Source organism: Grus americana, chromosome 29, assembly GCF_028858705.1.
Source record: "Grus americana isolate bGruAme1 chromosome 29, bGruAme1.mat, whole genome shotgun sequence".
Lineage (NCBI taxonomy): Eukaryota > Metazoa > Chordata > Aves > Gruiformes > Gruidae > Grus > Grus americana.
The window spans coordinates 1,549,829-1,571,835 of NC_072880.1; the positions used below are offsets into that span (position 1 = coordinate 1,549,829).

The 22,007-nt window shown below is 48.4% G+C and overlaps 2 protein-coding genes across 2 annotated transcripts; one reads left to right on the forward strand and one right to left on the reverse strand.

The window, feature by feature from the left end:
• Nucleotides 1-1,538: 1,538 nt before the first annotated feature.
• LOC129197801 (cornulin-like) lies at nucleotides 1,539-3,260 on the reverse strand. The gene is made up of 3 exons (XM_054806551.1): nucleotides 3,123-3,260; nucleotides 2,504-2,792; nucleotides 1,539-2,323 (listed from the first exon to the last, which is right to left on the reverse strand). Exons 1-3 carry the CDS (start codon nucleotides 3,258-3,260, stop codon nucleotides 1,539-1,541), a joined length of 1,212 nt encoding a protein of 403 aa, XP_054662526.1.
• Nucleotides 3,261-17,339: 14,079 nt separating this feature from the next.
• Nucleotides 17,340-21,310, forward strand: LOC129197849 (keratin-associated protein 10-4-like). The gene is given in 5 exon segments (XM_054806648.1): nucleotides 17,340-17,472; nucleotides 18,985-19,393; nucleotides 19,799-20,338; nucleotides 20,654-21,237; nucleotides 21,240-21,310. Coding segments are annotated over 4 exon segments (1,584 nt in total). The 5' UTR covers nucleotides 17,340-17,472; nucleotides 18,985-19,004.
• The last annotated feature ends 697 nt before the right edge of the window (nucleotides 21,311-22,007 follow it).

Here is a 22,007-nt window from a genome sequence, read left to right on the forward strand (position 1 = left end):
ACAAGCCTCTAACCGAGGCCTGTTTTACAAGAAAAATAGGGTTCTCTGGAAAATGAAATGTTTTGAGGAATGTCTCAGATGGATTGGGATTTGGCAGGTAGGTGATGAAATTAAGTCTTGACTCTCCCCTTTCATGTCCACAGCTGTCATGAGGTAGGTCAGAACTTATTTTCACTAATGTGTTTTATCAGTAGTAGAGCAGACTGGTGCACTTTGTGTCTAATACAGTTAATTTTGATATTAGCACGTTTAAACCAAGTCATTTTTGTGATGTACATTCTGGGGATAGTTTTGAAATGCTGGTTTTTCTGATTCAACGCTTAGCAAATTGTGAAATTCTAGGGTGTCCCAGAGGAATGACGTTTTATTTTCCAGTGAGGTCTCTGTGTGCTGCTTGTCACCGGCCACAGAGCAGGAGGTGCGGGTGCATTTATCATGTGCTGATTTTGCTGATAGGTGGCAAGTGAAAGATAGCATGGTGAAAAACAGGCTGAGCATTACCCTCCCTGCGGGACGCTGAGTCCTGGACCTGCCTGGTGGTCCAGCACGTCTGAACACTCTAATAAACCCCACTGACTTCACTGGACTGCTCATGCCCTCAGAGTTATTCACATTCCTACGTGCATGTCTGGACATGGTACCCCAAGCTGTCTGAACTGAATCTGAGTTTGAGGTTGGCTCCATTTGTGCATGGTTTGCATGTCAGCTTTTTATCACTGGCCTCCCAGTTGTTGCTGGAACTGGATGTAACCGATCATCATTTTTTCTGTGTTTAGTGTATCTCCACTCCTTCCTTTGGAGACTTCCATAGCTAATAGGGATGTTTGATCTTCGTACCTTGCTCCACATTCCCCTTGCTTCTGAGATTATTAATAAAGTGAGGTTAAATAGGACAAATCCTTCCCATTCAGCATTAAGCAGCTGTTTATTCTTTTCACAGCAAACATGAAAAATGCCTGGAGCAGATGGATGCTGTGAAGAATCTGTTCAGGTCAGCTGTGGTGTTGCGTTAATCCAGATTTCTACCCCCTCTGAAGACATCTCTCACAGGGATGTCACATCCCTGCCCGCAGGGAGCAATCGATTCACCTTGGATAAATTGCAAGGGCAGCTGAGCAGCAGCTCCTTCAGGCTATCCACCCCCAAGACACACCTGCCTCTCTGCACCCATCCCTCCACCTGTGCCCTGGAGCAATCTGGGTGTACGTCATGCAAGGGATGGACACTCGGGTCCTCCACCACATCATGTCAACCTGGCTGTTTGCTCAGAGCTAGGCCAAGGACACGCTTGCAGCAGCACACCGGGACACTGTGCCGTTTTTGCCTTCGGTTTTATTGCTTTGCTTACAGAGGCAGCCTAACACAGAGTAAGAGGGGGAAGGTCTCTAGTCATGCATAGCTCAGTACAAAGCCCAGGGTGAAGAAAGAATTGGACAAGACATGACAAATAGAAATGCAAAAACCAGAGTGGGACTAGACAAAATGTATCTCCTCGCAGGGGGCAACAGCCTCACTTAGGTGGGGGCTTGTTTCAGCCTTTACTGCTGTAGTGGCCACGGATAGAGAGGCTGCAGGAGCTGTTGCTCTATAGCAGGTTGTCTTTGGCGATGAGCATCTTGTTGCTGTTGTGCTGGACAAGATGAAGGCTCTACCTTGTTGTGCTCCTGCTCCACCACCTTGGATTCAGGGAGCTGATGGAAAGCCGGGTCATGGTGTGTTCCCCAGGGCTTGGGATCCCAACGGGGGCTTGCACCTTGCTGTGGAGGCAGCAGCTTCTGGGTCTTGCTGTGGTTGGGGTCTCGCTGAGGGGCATTGCAGACCTGGGTCTTGTTTTTTGGGTCTCTTCCTCGTGTATCAGAAGGACAATTCAGGTCCTGCTCCGCTGACTCTGTCTCTGGTCTCTGATGGTGCTTTGAACCCTTTCCTGGTGCCTCTGTTTCTTTGGCCCAGTGGGTTTTTGGGTCTTGCTTTGGTGTCTCAGGGTCTTCAGCCTTATGGGTATTTCTGTCCTGCTCTGGGGTTGCAGTGTCCAGAATGTCACCTCTCTCTGAATCCCCTTCTGCTGCTTCAGTCCTGTCATCCTGATACACATCCTGGTCCTGCTCTGGTGTCTCACTCTCCTGGTTTTGACGGGTGTCCTGGTCCTCCTTTGGTGCCTCACCCTCCTGGGTTTGACGGGTGTCCTGGTCCTCCTTTGGTGCCTCACCCTCCTGGGTTTGACGGGTGTCCTGGTCCTCCTTTGGTGCCTCACCCTCCTGGGTTTGACAGGTGTCCTGGTTCTCCTTTGGTGTCTCACCCTCCTGGGTTTGACGGGTGTCCTGGTTCTCCTTTGGTGTCTCACCCTCCTGGGTTTGACAGGTGTCCTGGTTCTCCTTTGGTGTCTCACCCTCCTGGGTTTGACGGGTGTCCTGGTTCTCCTTTGGTGTCTCACCCTCCTGGGTTTGACGGGTGTCCTGGTTCTCCTTTGGTGTCTCACCCTCCTGGATTTGATGGGGGTCCAGGTCCTGTGTCTTAGTGTCCTGAACCTGATTGTTCACACCCTGCTTGGGGATCTGCAGGTTGCAGGAGACCCTCCCCACTGTGTGTGACCCCAGTGGCTGCTCCTTGCCTGCTTTCTCTTGCGCTGTTGGCTTTTCACCATCTTCCTGCTCCTGGTGCTGCTGGAGCGGCTTGTAACAAGCCTTGGCCACGCAGAAAACCAGGCTGAGCAACTCACTGAAGTCAACCCTGCAGTTGCTGTCATCATCCAGGAAGCACAACACCTTCTTGATGGTTTTGGGATCCTGGGCATTCTGTAAAGAGACAAACGGTGTTGGCCAAGCCCATGAGCTGTTTGTGCCATTTCTCCAGGAGTATTCGAGCAGTCTCAGGGCAGAAATCCAGCCCCATGGCCCCCACCACTGTGGCTTGTGGGGCTTTGCCCCCTCTACAAGCTTCTGGCACTGGGAGAATGAACAGCTTCTCCTCTTCCCTGCAGATCCTGGGCTTTGAAGGCATCTGTGCCTTTCCCAGGAAGCCAGATGTCCCATACACCGATACGGAAGCGCACAGCTTTACCCTCCCAGCCCCGCCGCCATCAGGAACACCCGCAGCAGTCGCCAGCTGTGGGGCCAAATCCTCACCTCCATTGCATCCCTGAACTCCTGCTCAATGAGCTGCCTCAGCTCCTCCTTGCTCAGGGGGCTGCAGTTGCCATTGCTTCTGGCGCACATGTAGAAAGCAGAAAGGATGTCATTGGTGTTTTCCTGGAGCTGGGCCATCTCCCTGCAAAATTGAGGCAGCCTGTAAGAAAAACACAGACAAAAGGGGGCTTTTTTTGTTTATTTGCTTGATTTTCAGATAAGTTACTCTTAAACAACACAGCTGGACAGGCAGAGAGAGAAAGAAGAGCCAGAGAAGGGCACAGATAAATTGAAATGGTAGGAGGGAAGGGAAGGTAAAGACAGAGCAAGAAGGATCTCTCTCACAGGAAAACAAATCTGAATAATGAAACTCAGCTGGAGAGATGACTGGGGGTGAGGACCAGCGGGTGATGGAGAGGTGAGGGACAGCAAGAGCTGAAAGGATGGGGGCACACAGTAAGAGAGGAGAGAAAAAAATAATGCCATTTGGCTTTCTCTGGAGGAGAGCAGAGCTGCGGATGGAGGTCATCTCTAATGAACCATGGAATAGTGTAATTCCAGATCTCTTTTTTTTTTTTTTTTTCTTTTAGGAGAGCTCAGCAGTAGCAGCTCCAGGGATATCCTCAAGGCCAGAAGATCCTACTTTCTTGCTGGTAGCAAAGTCAGACAGCATGAAAAGTCTGTGCAGGCTTACCTGGGCGAGGAGCAGGAGTGCTGAGCTTCAGGAGCACAGTCTGGATGGAGCAGATCAGCTCTCAGCCGTCTTATATACAGTTCAGGATCACAGCCTGCATCTTCCAGAGGAGACACCCCTTCAGCAGGGTGACCTAAAACATCTCTCACCCAATTACATTGTCATGCCCCTGTCTTCATTTGTCTCTCTTTCTCATTAACTTCTGCTCTGATGCTTTTCTCTGGAGTTAATGCATCATCCTTCCTAAGCTTGCCCCACCTGCAGACACACTTGAGAGGAATTTAACAGAAAAGGCTATTTTTACCACTGGAGGATTTAGTTTAAGGTGATGCCCGAGCAACACCCAGGACTGTTGTGTTTGGCAAACGTGTTTTGTGAAAGTAGATCCCCAGTGACTGACATGCAGGGGAGGAGACCACCCAGAAGTGCTTGCATGGTGAACAAAGATAAAAGAAAACAAAGGAAGAAAAATGAGGATATTGTCATGCCAAGATTAACGTGACTCCTTCCAGAAACTCCCTCTTCTGGATCTGGATGGGGAGGCAGGCATTGAGCAAAGAAATCTTTTCAAACAGTGCCACAAAGTGGCACTTGGAGTAGGACAGAGGGGTGACACGGTGTGTCCCAGAGCCAGCCAGCAGCTGGGGACTGTGGGCATGGTGGGCTGCGATCACCCAGTTACCAGAAGGGGAAACTGAGGCACATGGCAAGAAAGGGACTTAAACTCCTCGAGCTGTGTCCAGCACCATTCCCTGAGGTAAACCTGTGTCTTGTGGGTGAGGCCACCATGCTGGGCCCAGTGGGTTAACTGGGAGCCCCACAGGCCTAAATGCAGTTATTGCTCTTTGCTCAGGAAAATAAATCTTATATCTTGCTATGCTGTCTTATCGCCCCCCAGGTGCTCCAAACACAGTGTGATATGACAGCTGTTTCCTAGGTACTTTGAGTAAGACTTTTAGGCGTCCTCACTATAGCTTTCTATTTTTTAAAGTCTTTTTCTTGGCCAATACATGGTTAATAAGAAAGATTGGAAAAAAAATATCAGAAATCCATGTAGCTTTTTAAGTGCAAGGTGTTTTGGGCACAGAAAACAAAATACATTGAGTTTTGTACTAGGAAGAAAAGAAAAAAAAAAAAAGCACTTTCAGGAAAGTGCCCTGGCTTGCTCCACGCCTGGCAGGAGGAAGGTTACTGGGTCCCCCTTTACATATGTTAAATCCTTGCAGGTATATGGGGAAGGGCTGGGAGGGGATAACTATGGTCAGCTGCAGGGTCAGGAGGGCTTTGCAGGCTGTGCTGTCCTTTGGTTGTGTGCTGAGTCCTCTTGAGCTCAGGGCTTCTTTTTCTCTGGTTCTGTTTGAAACCATGCCCTTTAAGCTGAGAAGTTTCTAATACATCACTTAATTTTTAATCCCATGCACCATCAAGGAGATTTTCTGTCAGCCTGAGCGGGCAGTGCCCAGGGAGGAGCTGTGATCTCCCTTTTATTTCTGTCTATCAATCAACCTTCCTATCATGACTGCATGGGAACACACCACTTCCCTCTAAAATGTGGCATGTTTACTGCTACCCTTCTCATTAAGCTGCAGAGAGGGTAGGGGGCAATTACTGGCACACCTTGGAGAGGCAGAAGTGTTTAGGGAGTTCTTGCTGAAGTTATTTCTAGTCAAACCACCCAGACCCTGAGCAGGGCGGTTTCTCCTCTTGTAGACAACTACAGACAATAACAGGTTTATGCTGTACGGGATTTCGTACGTGCTTTATGAAGCAGAAGAGGTTAGAGGGTCAAATGATACGTGAAGAAGTTAAAAGTACTGCAGAACAGGAAAAGAGAAAAAAAAAATCACTTTTAGCAGAGCTTGCAATAAAGTATGTTGAATCCAGGGAGCAGAGGGCAGGTGCTGCTGGGACTTGTGCTAATGAAATCACATGAAACTTCAGTGGTGCTGCTTTGAGAGCTGTGAAATAGGAGGGGAGGCTTTGCACAAGCTCACACCTGGTTTGCAGTGATGCTTGGGGGAGGTTTAAACAGGACTGGGATAAGGCGCTCTGAAAGGGTCTGGAATTCCTCTACAGCAGAAAAGCAGCATTTGTGCTGTTCTTTACCCTGAAAACTGCTCTTCTAGCAGAGTCAAAATACTTAATACAATTAGCTCATGATGTCCTTGGCTGAGGTAAAGCGTGAGCTCCAAATTCTCTGTTTTATGCAGTATCTAAAGGGGCTAGCAGCCTCCCAGGCTGTGCACCAAGTGATTACAGATTCCCGGGCACCCCAAGATCTTCAAGCCTTGCTGGTGCTGGAAAGACATTGTTAAACATCACAGCTCAAATTTTGGGGCAGGAGCCCCACTGACACTGGGGCTGCGGGCTCGTCTAGCCACCTCAACGGTCTTAACGTTGCTCTACGTGTCTCTCACTGTCTGGCAGACTCTTGTAGGGTGGTAGGTGGCTAGGAGAGCCCGGAGCCCCAAGGTTAGTGGGGCTGTGCTGGCATCTTTTATCTGGGAGCATTGGCTGGACGTGTTTGGGTTTTTTGGGGTTTGTTTGTTTTGGTTTTTTTTTAATATAACCATTTTTTGAAAATATAACTAGAAAACTGGTGCCTCCTCAGACAGCCCCGTTTTATTTTCCTCTTTTCTTCCTGAAGACCTTATGGATCTGGAAAATTTTTTAAGTCTTCGGTTAATGGGGAGGAAGAGAAGAAGCAGATGAAGGAGGCATTGGGAGGAAGGGGTCACAGGGAAAGCGTTTCAAGGAGTCAGAGGTACGTGGTGAGCGTTTGTCAGGCAGTAGTGGCAGGGACTGGTGGTGAGTTGGTGTTGGGTGTTAAGACTTGGGAGTGTTTAAGGTCTGGGGCTCAAGGGGGTGGGAGTTAGGTCAGAGCGGTCAGGTTTCTCAACAACAACAAAAAAAAAAAGCAGGAAATTACTGTTTATTCCTGCATGACTCTGATTGTTCCTGCTCAGCAGGGAAGAACAGAAGTGTAGGTTAGCACTGTGGAAGGATGGAAAGGTCTGCACCGAAGTTTTAATGTGAGAAAGCATTTACATAGGGGTTTGGGAGAGCTGGAAGTCTTTGGGGCTCAGGTGGATGGGGCTTGCTTTGGGAGGTTAAAAGAAAAGGCGAATTCCTGGTTACTGCCTGCCATGAGACCCAGAGGTTTTATTTGTGGTTACTGCCTTCGTAACATGCCTCCTTTGCCTTTTCTTCCTGTTGTTTCCTTATTTCCTTTGCCTGTACACCGAGGTTCCAGCCTACCTCCCTTTCCTTGCCTCATTCCGTACATGAAGCTCAATTCCTAAACTTTCCCGGGGCTGGAGCCCATTATACAGAGAGTTTTATCGCTACATCTATGTCATTATCAGGAATTGAGCTAATTGGAATAAAATGCCTTATTTTCCTATGCTGCCTAAGCATTTCAGCAAGTTATTTCTGTTGAAACCTTCTTTATTGCTAATTGATTGTGACATTAAGAAGTGTAATACATCAGCTTTTCTCTAATATGTGTTTCCACTTTTTTACATGTTAATGAGCATTTTTAACATATTTCTTCAGAGATAATTGGATTCTAAGACTCCCCGTGGTAATGCACTGAAAGCCAGCTAGCAACGCCTTTAATATCTAAAAGACTCTTTCTGCATTTGAATAATCCCACAATTAAAATTAGGAATTAATCTCTTGGCTGAAACAAGGTGTTTGAGGACATTTTCCCTGGTTTAGACAGTTTTAATACATGTTAACTATACTTACGGAGAAGTTAATTAAACCCTTCCTTGGCATTTGTAGCCCAGGACTCAGAAAGGGGTGCATGTATCGCAGATTATCTTATTCCTCTCGCCCATTGACCCTCCTTCTGAAGGCAGGATTTTTTTTGTCCTTCATTTGCTCATAACTTATCCAGCTGGCTGTTTTAAATCAAAGCACAGAAGCTATCATTGAGTAAATTATTTTTTTCTGAAGGTGCAAAGGAACTCGCAAGTTTACTTAAACAGGAAAGGAAATGATGAGATGTAGCTAGCCGGTGTGCAGAAAGCATGAGTGAAATTTCGTATCTCATTTTAAGCACATTGTTAGCAATTAGAGACTAAGACGTGGAAATAGGGCAGAGAAGAAGGTGAGTTAAGATTATGCCACATTTACTGCTATGCAGAATTCTTTCACCTCCCTCAGAAGGCTTTTCACTGTACAGAGGAGGACCTCCAGTGGGGCAGCATGCTGTAGGGCAGTCCTTTACCCCAGATGTTTGGGAATGCTCTTAACTGACAGACGATCCAGACAAAATTAATTACACAGCTACTACTCATTACCTCCAGCCCAGAAGACTCCAAGTCCTGGTTTTTATCTGTCATCAGAAAACAAGCTTGGACACTGCCTGTACGTTCCCCACCTTTCGACTTCTCCAAGCCCTGTCAGGAAATGTCCTCCTGCCTTCCCGTGCTGTGCACCACCAGAGGACGCTGCGTGTGCACACTTGCTGCGGGTGCCCAGGCAAAGTGTGTGCATGCACAGACACACCTGTGTGTGTGTGTGTGTTTGGTGTAGGCAGCTGGGACGCCATACCTCCCATATAGATCTGCTGCCCACACCCAGACCTCGCTCAGACATGCTCCCTGAGCCAGCCACTGGGTTTAACTTTGGAAAAATCAGCTTCTAGCAGAGCTCTGACCACGAACCAGTTTTTTGTGGTAGTGCTCTGAGGCTCAGCAGGTGTAGCAGCCCGGCTGTGAGCACTCCTCTGTGATTTTCTTCCTCTACTGTATCATCCTGAGCTCAGAGCCATTGCTACTGCCACGTGCGGGGATGCTGGCTGGGGACAGAGGCAGTGGCAGTTTGCTCCTGCCACCTGTGTGCCCGTGGAGCTTGTTGCCTTCTCCCTGGGCCGTCAGCAGAGGAGATGGGCTGGGACGGGTCAGGGCAGTTGGCTCAGTTGTGGTCTCTGCTGGCTTGCTCCACTCGAAAGCTGAGGGTTTGGTGGAGAACTGAGTCACCTCTTGTGGCTATGGTGGAAGTGAGTCACAGGCTGCACTCAATTTGACTGCTCCCCTTGGTGGTGGGGACAATTTTAGTGCCTTTGCCCGTTAGCTTCCTCACTGCCCAGCACATCAGTAGGAGAATTTCAGTTCCTTTTGCTAGCTCATTTTTGGAGGAAGCTGCAATTTTGAGCAATGGCTTAAAGTCTCAGGTTTAGTGTCTTCTCTGGTTGGGGTGAAAAGCTGCTTCCTGCTGTTCTGAAAAGCAGCTCTGGCCAACAAGGAGTGACCATAGGAGCATCGAGGGCAGGTGGAGAGGAAGCAACTAAGAACTGCTCCGGGGTGGCTGTGCTGCAACAACGGGAGCGTCGTCTAGAGCAGAGGGTGGAAGGGGACAGAGAGGACATGTTGGGAAACATGACCTGATAGAAACCCCACCAAAGCCAGGCTGGCAGTGTGGTGGATCTGGCTGGGCGAGGTGCTGCTGGGGAGGAACAAGGCGTTGTGTCGGGCTGGCGGCCAAGGACAGGAGCGGGTGCTCTGGGGCAAGATGGAGCTTGCCTGGCAGGGACGCTTATCTGGCAGCGGTACGGCAGCACTCAACGAGGCAAACAGTGCGGGTCTGGAAGCTGCTTGCACAAGGCTTGTGGGGTGGCAGTGGGAGGAAAGCCAGGCAGCAAGCAGGCTGATGCACCTTTTCCTACGCTATGCTACCTATGCTGCTTGCAGGAATGCAACTCCTGCCTGCCCTGCCTGCTCCTCTCCTTTTTTCCAGAGATGTACACACAAGGAAATGACCTGCTTTCTTTTTTTTAAAAGGGGTTCATCTTTCTTTAGCTTGGTTTTCCCAAGAAGTAAAGCTTCTGTGCTCCCATTTTTAATATTCTAACCTGTTATTTGCAAGCAAATTCGTCACAGTGGCATGGTTCAAACAAATGCTAAATCTCTACTACTTTCATGAAAATCTTTAGAGACTTGGTTACTGCTGCTGTAGTAGAAAGGACTAATCAGTTCTCCCTTCACTGGGCTGTTGGACACAGGACAGATGATGTAAACCGGGCTCTACCAGTTCTGCCTGTGGCCTGCTTTAAGAGCAACACTTCTGTTTGTTTACACTGGAAAGGCGAGCGCACAGGAAGGTGTGCTGGGCTCTGGCAGCCCAGCCATTCTCAGAAACTTCTTGCCCGTGTGTACGTTTGTGCTGAAGTTTAGAGCTGTGCCCTGCTTGAAAGGGAGCCAGTTGCAACCCATGGGCAAAAGTCACCTGGTCCTAAACCCAGCAAGATGCTGAAAACCAGAGGGGAAAAAATGGGATGAAGACACAGGGAATTCACAGCCGATGTGTCAATGGCTAAACTCATTATTTTTGTTAAATGCTTCACTTAGTGCAGCTTGTATGTGTTTTGAAGAGTTACTTGGCTGTGCTAAGGGGTGCTGACCTCTCTGCCTTTAGCAAAGGGTGGGAGATCCTCATTTTAACTTCTCAATCTTCTCCTTGTGCCTGGAAGACCCTCTGGAGATACTGACTCAGACCAGGAGAATGTGGACTCCAGACCGGCAGTGCTCACAGTTGCAGACATGAAGCAGTTGACCTGCTCTGAAGGACTGGCTTCCTAAAATGACTCACCTGGCTCCAGGAAATAAGCAATACTAGCCCTGGGGTACTGCTTATGGTCCTTCATCTCAGTACCAGCTGAGACATCCATACACAAGCTCTCAGCCTTGTCAGCCATGCCTGAGAAATGAGGTCCTTGACTTATGTTTGCAAAGTTTGGCCAAACCTGGGCTGGATGGCATTTTGTCCTTTCCTACCTCCCTGTAGGAAAGGGACAAATTACTAGCTGATATGTTAGGAATGCCACAATCACACCTGCTGCCTCTTTTGCAGCTGTACCAATTACACTCCACCCTGATGATGACGAGGTGTCACAAGGCAGGAATAATGAGATCATGTCAAGGGGAGCATGAGAACCATCAAAGGAATGAAGAGCTGGGGGAAGGTAATGAACAGCTTGCTCATGAGTTTTGAGATGCAAACACAGTACACCCCTAGATAACATGGACTAGTGAAAGGATCTAGCTGGATCTGGTCCTCTTCCTGCTCTGCAGCTTTACCACCAGCACTGCAGGACTGTAACTGGGATCAGGGCACTACAGCCCAGCCACAAAGACCATCTCTGCCCCAGACTGCTTGAATGAAGAAATGCTCACTGAAATTCACAGGTTCACAGATTGGTAGGTGTTGGAAGGGACCTCTGGAGACCATCTAGTCTGCCCCCCCCCACTAAAGCAGGAGCACTTAGAGCATGTTACACAGGATGGCGTCCGGGTAGGTTTTGAATCTCTCCAGAGAAGGAGACTCCACAACCTCTCTGGGCAGCCTGTCCCAGTGCTCGGTCACCCTCAGAGTGAAGAAGTTTTTCCTCATGTTCAGATGGAACTTCCCGTGTTCCAGTTAGTGCCTGTTGCCCCTTGTCCTGTCACTAGGCACCATTGAGAAGAGTTTCGCCCCTTCCTCTTGACACCCACCCTTTAGATATTTATAAGCATTAATAAGATCCCCTCTCAGTCTTCTCCAGGCTAAACAGCCCCAGCTCTCTCAGCTTTTCCTCAAATGAGAGACTGTCAAGTCCCTTAATCATCTTTGTAGCCCTCCACTGGACTGTGCCCAGTAGTTCTCTGTCTTGAACTGGGGAACCCAGAACTGGGCACACAACTCCAGCTGTGGCCTCACCAGGGCAGAATAGAGGGGGAGGAGAACGTCCCTTGACCTGCTGGACACGCTCTTCTCGGTGCACCCCAGGTACCATTGGCCTTCTTGGCCACAAGGGCACACTGCTGGCTCATGGAGAAATTACAGTCGGTGCACCAAACAAAAAGGACGAATATTTCTAGGTTTATTTTCATATAAAACATGACATACATGTGGCCCTGGGTGGACTGTGGAGCCCTTTAAAGAGCTAAAGAAACCCTCACCTTAGTCTTGAGGAACACCTCCATCTTAATGATGCTTGAGGAAAGGAAACTCACTTCCTCTCTTGCTGAGTGGCTGCTGTGCTGGAGGAAATGGCTCAGTCTCACAGGCTTGTTTTACTGTTATTAGTAAGAACTCAGAAACACCCAGCAAACTCTGAGCATCAGTAGATGGGTGTTTGAATGTCAAATGTGCTGGGATGGAGCGCACCGTGTTGGCATAACCATAAATGTTGTGGTTGTGAGGGGAAGCATCAGCCAGGGTGACGCGAGTGTGTAATGAGAAGTTATTTTTGTAACTGAGATTATGTGGGAGAGCACAACAATTTGTAAAGGACAGCCTAGTAATACGGTGTCTTGTAACAATGAGCTGAGCTTATCTGACTTTGCAAGGGTGTATTTGGTGCTACAGTAAACAGTATTCCTCTGCTTATCATCTTTGCTGGTTCATCTTTAGTAGTCATTTTTACGTTACTATAGGCTATCTTCGCTAATGTTTGATTTACAGGTGTTTCCGAAGTCTAATGCTGCAGATCTAATCTAACTCACAGAAGAGTCTTATTACAACATAATGGGTGATATATGTAGGTTCAGGCACGGTAATCTGGCATAGTGTCTTGAGAATGATATCTGTTGATTTATTTACTGGGGAAAAAAAAAAGGAAACAGCTGACAAACTTTACAGATTCATCAAGATCTATTCCTTCAGTCCAATAAACTGTGATTATCGCTACACTATAAGGACTTGTTTCATCTCTTTGCAAATACACAGAGAGCGCTAACACAGAGAGATATTTTATTTGACGTGCGTATGGAGGCAGAAAAATCCTTTCTAACAGATAATATTAAAGACCCAGCAAACAAAGTGCCATAACACAATAAAAATGGCTTTAATTGAGCAGCTGTTTACGGATGCCTAGGCTGGTTCTCATCATTTTTCCTGAGCTGGTTTGGGCTCTTCTTGCTGCATCAGCGAACAGCAGCTCATGACCAAGTGCCACCGGGAGCCCTGGATGCTACCACCGAGTCTGATAAGGCTGCTAGGCAAGAAATGTCAGATAATATATCAATTGCACGGCAGGCAGCTGCAGGAATAATTGGCATATCCTTCCCCCAACCTGGTATTTCTATAACTTTTAAAAAGCTTTATCCATCTACTGCATCAGGTTGCTGCTAATATTTAGAGGTATAACTCCCGTTCTAGGGAAAGCTGTTACATGATGAAAACTTTTAATTATGCAGAGTTTTACCCAGTCTTCAGCTGGACATTGTGCAACAAAATTCCCATTTCTCAGCATTACTTTTCTCCTGGTGTTTTCTGCAACTTGTTTCTGTTCAGTGTTTGCTCTTTCTTCACCCTAAATGCTGTCTGTCATTTTGTATCTCCTTAAAAGCCCTTTCTCAAGCTATGTTAAAATGATGCCTTTGGGCTACTTTTCTCAATATTCTCACAATAATTTCAATCTAAAAGACCATTAAAAAACAGGATAGAAAACCCAAAGGCAAAATCACAACAATTTAAGACAGATTATGAAACTAGTTATTTCTATGTGGGAAGTAAAAAAGTTGAAGATGATGAAACGGGTCTCTGTGAATGCAATTAATACTTGCTTGCACTTTTGCCATTATTATTGCAGTTAACATTAGGCAATAAATATAAGAGCCATAATTAACAGATGATTGAAAAATATTTTTTTATTTAACATGAAGCAATTTTCTCTCTCGTTGTTACACATGAGAAGCCAAGAGACTCACCAGAGGAGGTCTCATTTATGCAGGGAAACCTCTTCTTTACCGTGTGCCCACTGACGCCACTCTTATTTCTTGCCTCGCAGCCAGTTTTGACACCTGGAAAGACACCGCTCCACAATGGCAGCGGTGCGGGTGTTCAGGCGGAAAGGTGCTCGTGAGGATGGGCGGGTGCTGGCACCCTTGGCCATGCCCTTGGTAGAGCTGGTGTCCGTGGATCCTGTGGTGTCCTGGGGTGTGCAGAGCTCCACGGTGTCCTGGGATGTGCATAGCTCCACGGTGCTCTGGGGCGTGCATGTCCCCGTGGGTTCTGCAGCACTCTGGGACACGCACGGCTCCGTGCCAATCACACTTTTGGATGTGCAGGGATCCACACATGTAGCCAAGCACTGGTTGGGGCAGGGATCACCAATGATCACACCCTGAGCACAGCAGGGCTCCTCCCTGCAGACCTCGAGCACCTCAAGGGTGCAGGGCTCCATAAGTGAGACTGGGTGCTGCAAGGAGATGTTTTCCATGCAGGTCCCAACTGTCTCAGGGATACAAGGCTCCACTGGTGAGATTGCTTGCTGGAGGGGGAAGGTCTCCGTGCATGTCCCAGCTGTGTCAATGGGGCAGAGCTCCGCCATTGGGATTGTGTGCTGGAGGGGGAAGGTCTTCACACAGGTCTCTTCTGTCTCAAGGGTGCAGGGATCCATTGCTGAGGTTGGGTACTTCAAGGGACAGGTTTCCACGCAGGTCCCAGCTGTCTCAGGGATGCAGGGATCCACTGGCGAGATTGCATGCTGGAAGGGAAAGGTTTCCACACATGTCCCAGCTGCCTCAGGGGTACAAGGCTCCACTGGTGAGCCTGTGGGCTGGAATTGGAAGCTGGTCCCTCCCTTGCTTTGAGGGGGATCGCAGGGGATCGCTGCTGCAGACACACAGGCACCCACACATGGAGGTGCACAGGAGTCCCAGGCAGCTGTGTGCTCAGGGCAGCAGGCGTCCCCGGGCACAGGGACAGCAGGAGGTGGGCAGGTGACCCCAACCTGAGGGCAAGCATCCAGGCAGGTGGCTGCACCCTGACACGTGCAGGGGTCCACCTGGAAAGTCTTCTCAGGACAGGGGTGCATGTCCTGCACAGGGCAGACATCCAGGTCCACCACGGCACAAAGTGATGGGCAAGTGTCGGTGTGCGCAGTCTCCTCAGTGCAGGCAGAAGGGGGCAGGCAGGGCAGCTTGCACTGGGAAGACATCTTTCTGCACTGCAGGCAAGCCTGAAAGAAAAAGAGCAATTTGGTGTCTACTAACCCAAAGCATCAGACATTTCATTTTCTTGGCTGGTGAATTCTTCAGCAAGATGGTTGCTGTTTGTGCCCCAATTTGGTCATAAAATAAGGAACAGAGAGAAATTTTGCTGGTTTTTCTTTCAAATTCTGCAACCACTCCTTATGAAAAGAAGTTTGATCATTCTTCTTTTTTTCTGAATACACTTCCAAGCTCAGTTTTTCTTATTAAAAATCTGTTTTCAGCCAAACAGTTTCACCCTAGCAGTGTTTTCTTGCAAAGATACCAGTGGATTTGATTAACATTTCCAGCAGGCTTATAAACATCAAGTTAACCTCCCTCTCTTTTCCCAGATGTTTCCTCCTTGTCCTGAAACTCCCTTGCAGGAGAATACCCATCTCACAGCAGCTGCAAGAGGTGCAGCTATCACTGTCCTACCTTTACTATTGCTAAATGCAACAACAGGCTAGACAGGTAAAAGACAGACGTAGTTGTTCAGGTTTACCGTGAGGCTAGGCGCTCTTACCTGGGACTTTGGCCGCTACTGTATGCGATGCTGTAGTCGCTTCACTGCTTAGATGATAACTACATGCACAGCAGTCCCGCGTAGGCACTCAGTGAGCAAGACGGTGTTTTAGCCCTCTAAATCCGGTGCTGAGGCAACAAGAAGCATTTTGCAGAGCATCCGTGGGAATTACAGCAAAGTAAGCACGAAGGAAGATTATTACTCTTTCAAACTCTTATCACCAAGGAGATGTGAGAGCCAATAAACAATTTCCCTTAAGCAGCTGGTAGCAGTAATCTATTTCAGCAAATAGTAGAAAATTAACACCAGTAATAGGCTTAGATCTGTACAATTCTGAAGATACTTACCCAGCTCGGTATCAGCAAATAAAGACGGTGAGCAGACACGGCAACTTTAACCAGGGATCTGCCTTGTATATTCAACAGCCTGGCCTCCGGAGACGAGGTGCCCCAGGCACACAGACAAGCTACCCTTTGCTAACCCAGACCTGCTCCACCTCTACCCTGTGATGGATTATTTGACTAATTATTTTTAATGGAAACTGGCTATTTCCGTGGCTGTAGCGTAACCTCGAATGAGCAAAGATGGCTTGCGAATTCACGTGTCCTTTCAGCGGGGCTGACGTCAGAGAAGAATTTGGGAAATGAATGGACTCTTGGCTTGCTCTCAAATAGTCGGCCAGTCATGGGTCAGTTTTTCTGTAATGGTAAAACATCCTCCAGCCCAACACATCATGCGGGCCATTAGAGACAGGATGGGATGTGGGATCTGGGGGATTCTTTTATTTTTAGCTACATCTGACCTCTTTCTGTCACTGCCACTGTCCTATTCAGACATGGTGCTGCTGGTGGTAGTGTCCTGACGTGGTTCTGGAAACTCTTATATCATCACTAGTCTCGTGATGTTTTTGCATTGCGTCCTAAAGCTCTGACTCAAATAACAATGCTATTCCATCGTCGTGATGTTGTCTTTATCCTCATGCAGATACACTCCTGAAGAGCAGACGGGTGCCAGGAGGAGTGACCACCACCCTTTTTCCTTCGGCCCACTGGTTTACCAAAATCAGCTGAATAGTACTAAGGGTTGATTCAAATCACTGTCGTCAGCAGCGAACTGGCAACCCAAGTGGTCACACATCCCAAATTTATTTATTTTTGACTTAACTGAAAGCCACTACATTGGACACCACTGTACTCAGCAGCATGGACACACATGTTTAAAGGGAGAATAGTGTGCAGGCAGAAGAACGCACCTTTGTCTCCAGATGATATATGCCCTCGTCTCTGCATGCAAGTAATACTGGTTTGATGTTTGTGTCACCAAGTGACTTAAGGCTAGTTCGGAGCAAGCAGTGAAGGAAGTTTCAGAGTCTTTGATCTCTCACAGGCCATGCACTTGTTGGATCTCCCTTTTCTTGTCTAACGAGGGATTTTCAGACAAGAACATCCTTACTTGACTGCAATTGTGGCAGGCAGAAAGCGGCAACTCCGTGCTGTGGCAGTCATGCATAGTTTGCTACCTTTCATAAATGGTGTACCTCAGTCTTGGTTTAGCCAGATATACGACAGAAATGTGCACAGCAAACTGAAAAGGGCCACTACCATGGACACTGTGGTCAGAGCACCAAACACAGATGGTTCGTCACCCTGGAGAATCACTGCATACAGATAGGCCATTGGAGGAGAAGTCCTGGAAGGAGCCTAAGTGACACTGAAGATCTTAACACAGTGTGAAGCCTTCTCTGGCTGCCTAACTGCAAAATCATGACAAATTTTGGCTATGCCAGCATACTGCACTTGGTTGAGGAGCAGAGATTTATGAAGCTGCCCAGAAAACTTGGGTCGTCCCATGGACCGGGCTGCACCCTCAGTCGTACACCAGCAGTTTCAGGGGAGTGAGTGGTCCCCTTCGTCTGGCACATGTGAGACCACATCTGGATGCTGTGTCCAACTTGGGACCCATAGTGCAAGACAGTCTCCAACAAACTGGAGTTAGTTCAGTGGAGACCACCAAGATGGTCCAGGGGCCTTGAGGAGATGATGGATGGGGAGAGTCTGAAGAACCTGCTCACCCTGGGAAGAAAAAGACTTAGTGGGGATCATGGGGCCCCTTTCAGCTATCTAAAGAGTATTAACGGAGAGGCTCTTCTCGGAGGTGCCCAGTGACAGAGTGAGAGGTAATAACTGCAAGTTGCAACAAGGGAAATTCTGACCAGATTATCGGGAATAAAATTCTCAGTAGGAGGGATATTGTGTGCTAGTAAGAGCAAGCAAACCTGCACAGTAGAGCAGAACAAAGCCACTTATAGAGTCCTATTCCATCTGTAATCCTGGTCTGTATGGCTGTCTCAGGGGAAGGTGCAAGAAAATGTACCAAATTAACTTTTTTTCCAAAAAAAGTTTAATCCCAGGTAGGATTGTTTCCAGGCTGTATCATCAGTTCTTTGTTTCCCATCCCCCCTAGGAAATACATGGATCAGGAATTCAAGCTTGCAGGCAGCAGTCATAGTGTCGTATGTACCACCTCAGTGGCTAGGTTTCATTAAAAATTATAATGTAAGCGAGTAATTTAAGGATTGGAGGTGGAGCAGGTCTGGATTATTAAAAATTTTATTTCCATACCCCTGAGGTGTCTCACTTCCGGAGACATGGACACTGAAATCATATAAAAGGATTCATATTGTAGTGTTTCTCAAACCATTTTGGTTTCGTTTGCTAGTTGCTGGTGGTGAATTGGGTAAGTCTCTCTTGGCTTAGTGGGAAGTAATGTAGTGGCTGGGGTTATTTAATTTTTAAATATTATCCGCAGAAGCAAGTTAGAAGACTTATGAGTGCTTCTGCTTAGCGAGATTTGTGTATGGTACTTATCAAGCAGCTGAGCTAAGGGTAAATATTCATTCCGTCTTCTGCTAGTCTTTATTTGCTGTATGTTTTGCAATTGCTGTGCTTTCTCCATCAAGATGTCTCAGGGTAGTTGAGAGTGGACTAACCTCTCTCTTTCCCCAATAACATTGCTACCCTGTTTTAACCAGGAAATTATTGGGTTTGAGAAGAGATCAAAAGGCAAAGCTAGAACTTCAAAGGAAAAAAGTGGGAGGGAAGATAAGAAGTGGAGACTTGCAGGCTGCAAGGGTAAGCAATGTCTGGAAGGAAGTCTGGGTAAGAAGAGCTAGGAGGACTTTTGTGGCGAGGTGGGAAAGCAGCTGCACTGTGAGCATCAGATCCTTTCCTTGTGGAAGTTTTCCAGCATGAAGCCTCCACTCATGTCCTCTAGCTGAGGACCTGCATGTGGACAGGGCGCTATCAGAAGCCTAGTGGTCTCCCTTTTGGGTGGAAATAGGGAAGTAATGTCAAAGAGTTAATCCCAAACCAAGGGGAGCTGTGGACAGGTGGGGGCTGTCATGACTTCAGACCCTGCAATATAATCTAGCTGAGTCCAAACAACGCCACTTTTCTTTCCTGTTTTGAGAAGAAGTTAACATGCACATGCAGCCAGTAGCTACAAACTTGTCTAAAATGCTTTCATCTGGAGTTAGTGCCCTGCTATGGATTTCAGGCTGTTTTCCCAGTATATTGTTGAATATTCTGCTGGAATAGTATAGTTTAACTCAGTGTATAAAATAGCCTCATGAAAGCCAAATGTCTCTGTTTTCCACAAAGTATATTCCTTTCCTGCTTTCAGACGTTACCCCTCCCTCAAAGATGCATTGCCAAAATGATTGCCAACTGAGACAGCTCTGCCTTCCACCTCCCACCATCTTGGTGAGGAGTTTTCCCGTGAAAAAATGTACGGATCCCTGTGGTGCTGTCTGTAACATCCAGCGCTTGTCTCCGTGTGGGGATCCCTGCTACTATGCTAGGATTCCTCAGGGCACCACCACTTACGTGAACCTGGGTAATCTTGGTGTGACACAGACTGCCAGGTGCGTGGATCCATGCTGCCTCGGAGTCACCACGTGTGTACCTCCGTGCTGTGAGGAAGTGACCAAGTGCACAACCACACGTGCAGACCCATGCTGCTGCAAAGTGACTGAGTGCACCACCAGATGTGAAGATTCGTGCTGTGAGGAAGTGACCAAGTGCACCACTACGTGTGTGGATCCCTGCTGTGACAGAGTGACCAAGTGCACCACCACATGTGTGGATCCCTGCTGTGACAGAGTGACCAAGTGCACCACTACATGTGTGGATCCCTGCTGTGACAAAGTGACCAAGTGCACCACTACGTGTGTGGATCCGTGCTGCAAGGAAGTGACCAAGTGCACCACCACATGCGTGGATCCATGTTGCAAGGAAGTGACCAAGTGCACCACCACGTGTGTGGATCCCTGCTGTGACAGAGTGACCAAGTGCACCACCACGTGTGTGGAACCCTGCTGTGACAGAGTGACCAAGTGCACCACCACGTGTGTGGATCCCTGCTGCGACAGAATGACCAAGTGCACCACCACGTGTGTGGACCCCTGCTGCAAGGAAGTGTCCAAGTGCACCACCAGATGTGTGGATCCATGCTGCAAGGAAGTGACCAAGTGCACCACCACGTGCGTGGATCCCTGCTGTGACAGAGTGACCAAGTGCACCACCACGTGTGTGGACCCCTGCTGCAAGGAAGTAACCAAGTGCACCACCAGATGTGTGGATCCATGCTGCAAGGAAGTGACGAAGTGCACCACCACGTGCGTGGATCCCTGCTGTAGTGAGGTGTCTAAGTGCACCACCACGTGTGTGGACCCCTGCTGCAAGGAAGTGACCAAGTGCACCACCAGATGTGTGGATCCCTGCTGTGGACCTGTGACCAGATGTGCCACCACATGTGTGGATCCCTGCTGCAGCAAAGTGACCAAATGCACCACAACATGCATGGATCCGTGTTGTGGGGAAGTGACCAAATGCACCACAAGGTGTATAGATCCATGCTGTGGAGGTGTCACCAGATGCACCACTAAATGTGTGGATCCCTGCTGTGACAGAGTGACCAAGTGCACCACCAGGTGCATAGATCCATGCTGTGGCAGAGTGACCAAGTGCACCACCAGGTGTGTGGATCCCTGCTGTGGAGCCGTGACCAGATGCACCTCTAAGTGTGTTGATCCATGTTGTGGGGAAATCACCAAATGTACCACAAGGTGCATAGATCCGTGCTGTCGAGGTGTCACTAGATGCACCACTAAGTGTTTGGATCCATGCTGCAGCAGAGTGACCAAGTGCACCACCAGATGCGTAGATCCATGCTGTAGTGAAGTGACCAGGTACACCACCACATGTGTGGATCCCTGCTATGGAGGAGTGACAAAGTACGCTACCAGGTGTGTGGATCCATGTTGTGGAGGAGTGATGAAGTGTGCTACCAGGTGTGTGGATCCCTGCTGTGGTAGAGTGACCAAGTGTATCACCAGATGCATGGATCCCTGCTGTAGTGAGGTGACCAAGTGCACCACCAGATGCGTGGATCCCTGCTGTGACAGAGTGACCAAGTGCACTACCACATGTGTGGATCCGTGCTGCAAGGAAGTGACCAAGTGCACCACCACGTGCATGGATCCCTGCTGTGGAGGTGTGAGTGAATGCACCACCACGTGTGTGGATCCGTGCTGCAAGGAAGTGACCAAGTGCACCACCACGTGCGTGGATCCCTGCTGTGGAGGTGTGAGTGAATGCACCACCACGTGTGTGGACCCCTGCTGCAAGGAAGTGACCAAGTGCACCACCACGTGTGTGGATCCATGCTGTGGAGGTGTGAGTGAGTGCACCACCACGTGTGTGGATCCGTGCTGCAAGGAAGTGACCAAGTGCACCACCACGTGTGTGGATCCCTGCTGCGACAGAGTGACCAAGTGCACCACCACATGCGTGGATCCCTGCTGTGGGGGTGTTCAGGCTGTTACGAAGTGCGTGGATTCCTGTCCCACCACCTGCGTCACACAAGCCACACCCCCGTGCATGGGTGTATGCACCTCTCCCTGTGGTCGGGTCTACTCCATCACATGTGCAGATGTCTGCTGTCGTAAATGCCAGGCTCCTTGAGGGGCTGCATGTGGGGACTCCTGTGGTGGGAGCCACAAGGGAACCCCACTCTGCAGGGCCATTGCCCTGTGGAGTCTCCAAAGGCTAAGGAACGGAAATGGTTTGCAGATCCCTGAACCTGCCAACGTCTTCCTCACATCTTTGCTTTCCTAGTGCCCTTCCTGTCCTAGGAAGAGTAAATCCTGAAATGATTTTCCTTACATTCAGCATAATTTCTGCTATATTTATCTCAAGAACAATGCCTTTCCTTGTAACGTGTAGCTAATTGAGTTTGTGCCCCTAGGAATATTGCCTGGGAGAGAGAGATTCTGTAATTCTTTGCACTGATGTGGATGGTGAAATTTCCACGTTTGTTTTTTCTTGCCATCTTCTCCTTCTCCTGTATGAAGCAATAATAATAATAATAATAATAAAAAGATCTTGGCATCAGCTGTCTGCAAGTGTTTCCTTCACTTTTGCATTCCCCCCAGACTCACACTTTCTCCTTTTAATTTCTTCTAGAAGGCAGCTCCTTCTAGAATGCATGGGAAGGTCTAAGGCAACAGCTGGAGACCTGGGACTCATCTGGGCTATCCCAGATCATTGCTAGGAGAGAGGATGCTGTATGTCACGAAGAAGCACCACTCCCTCATGGTTTCAAAAAGACTTTGAAAACCCAACCATTTGCTGAAGTGCTCCTCC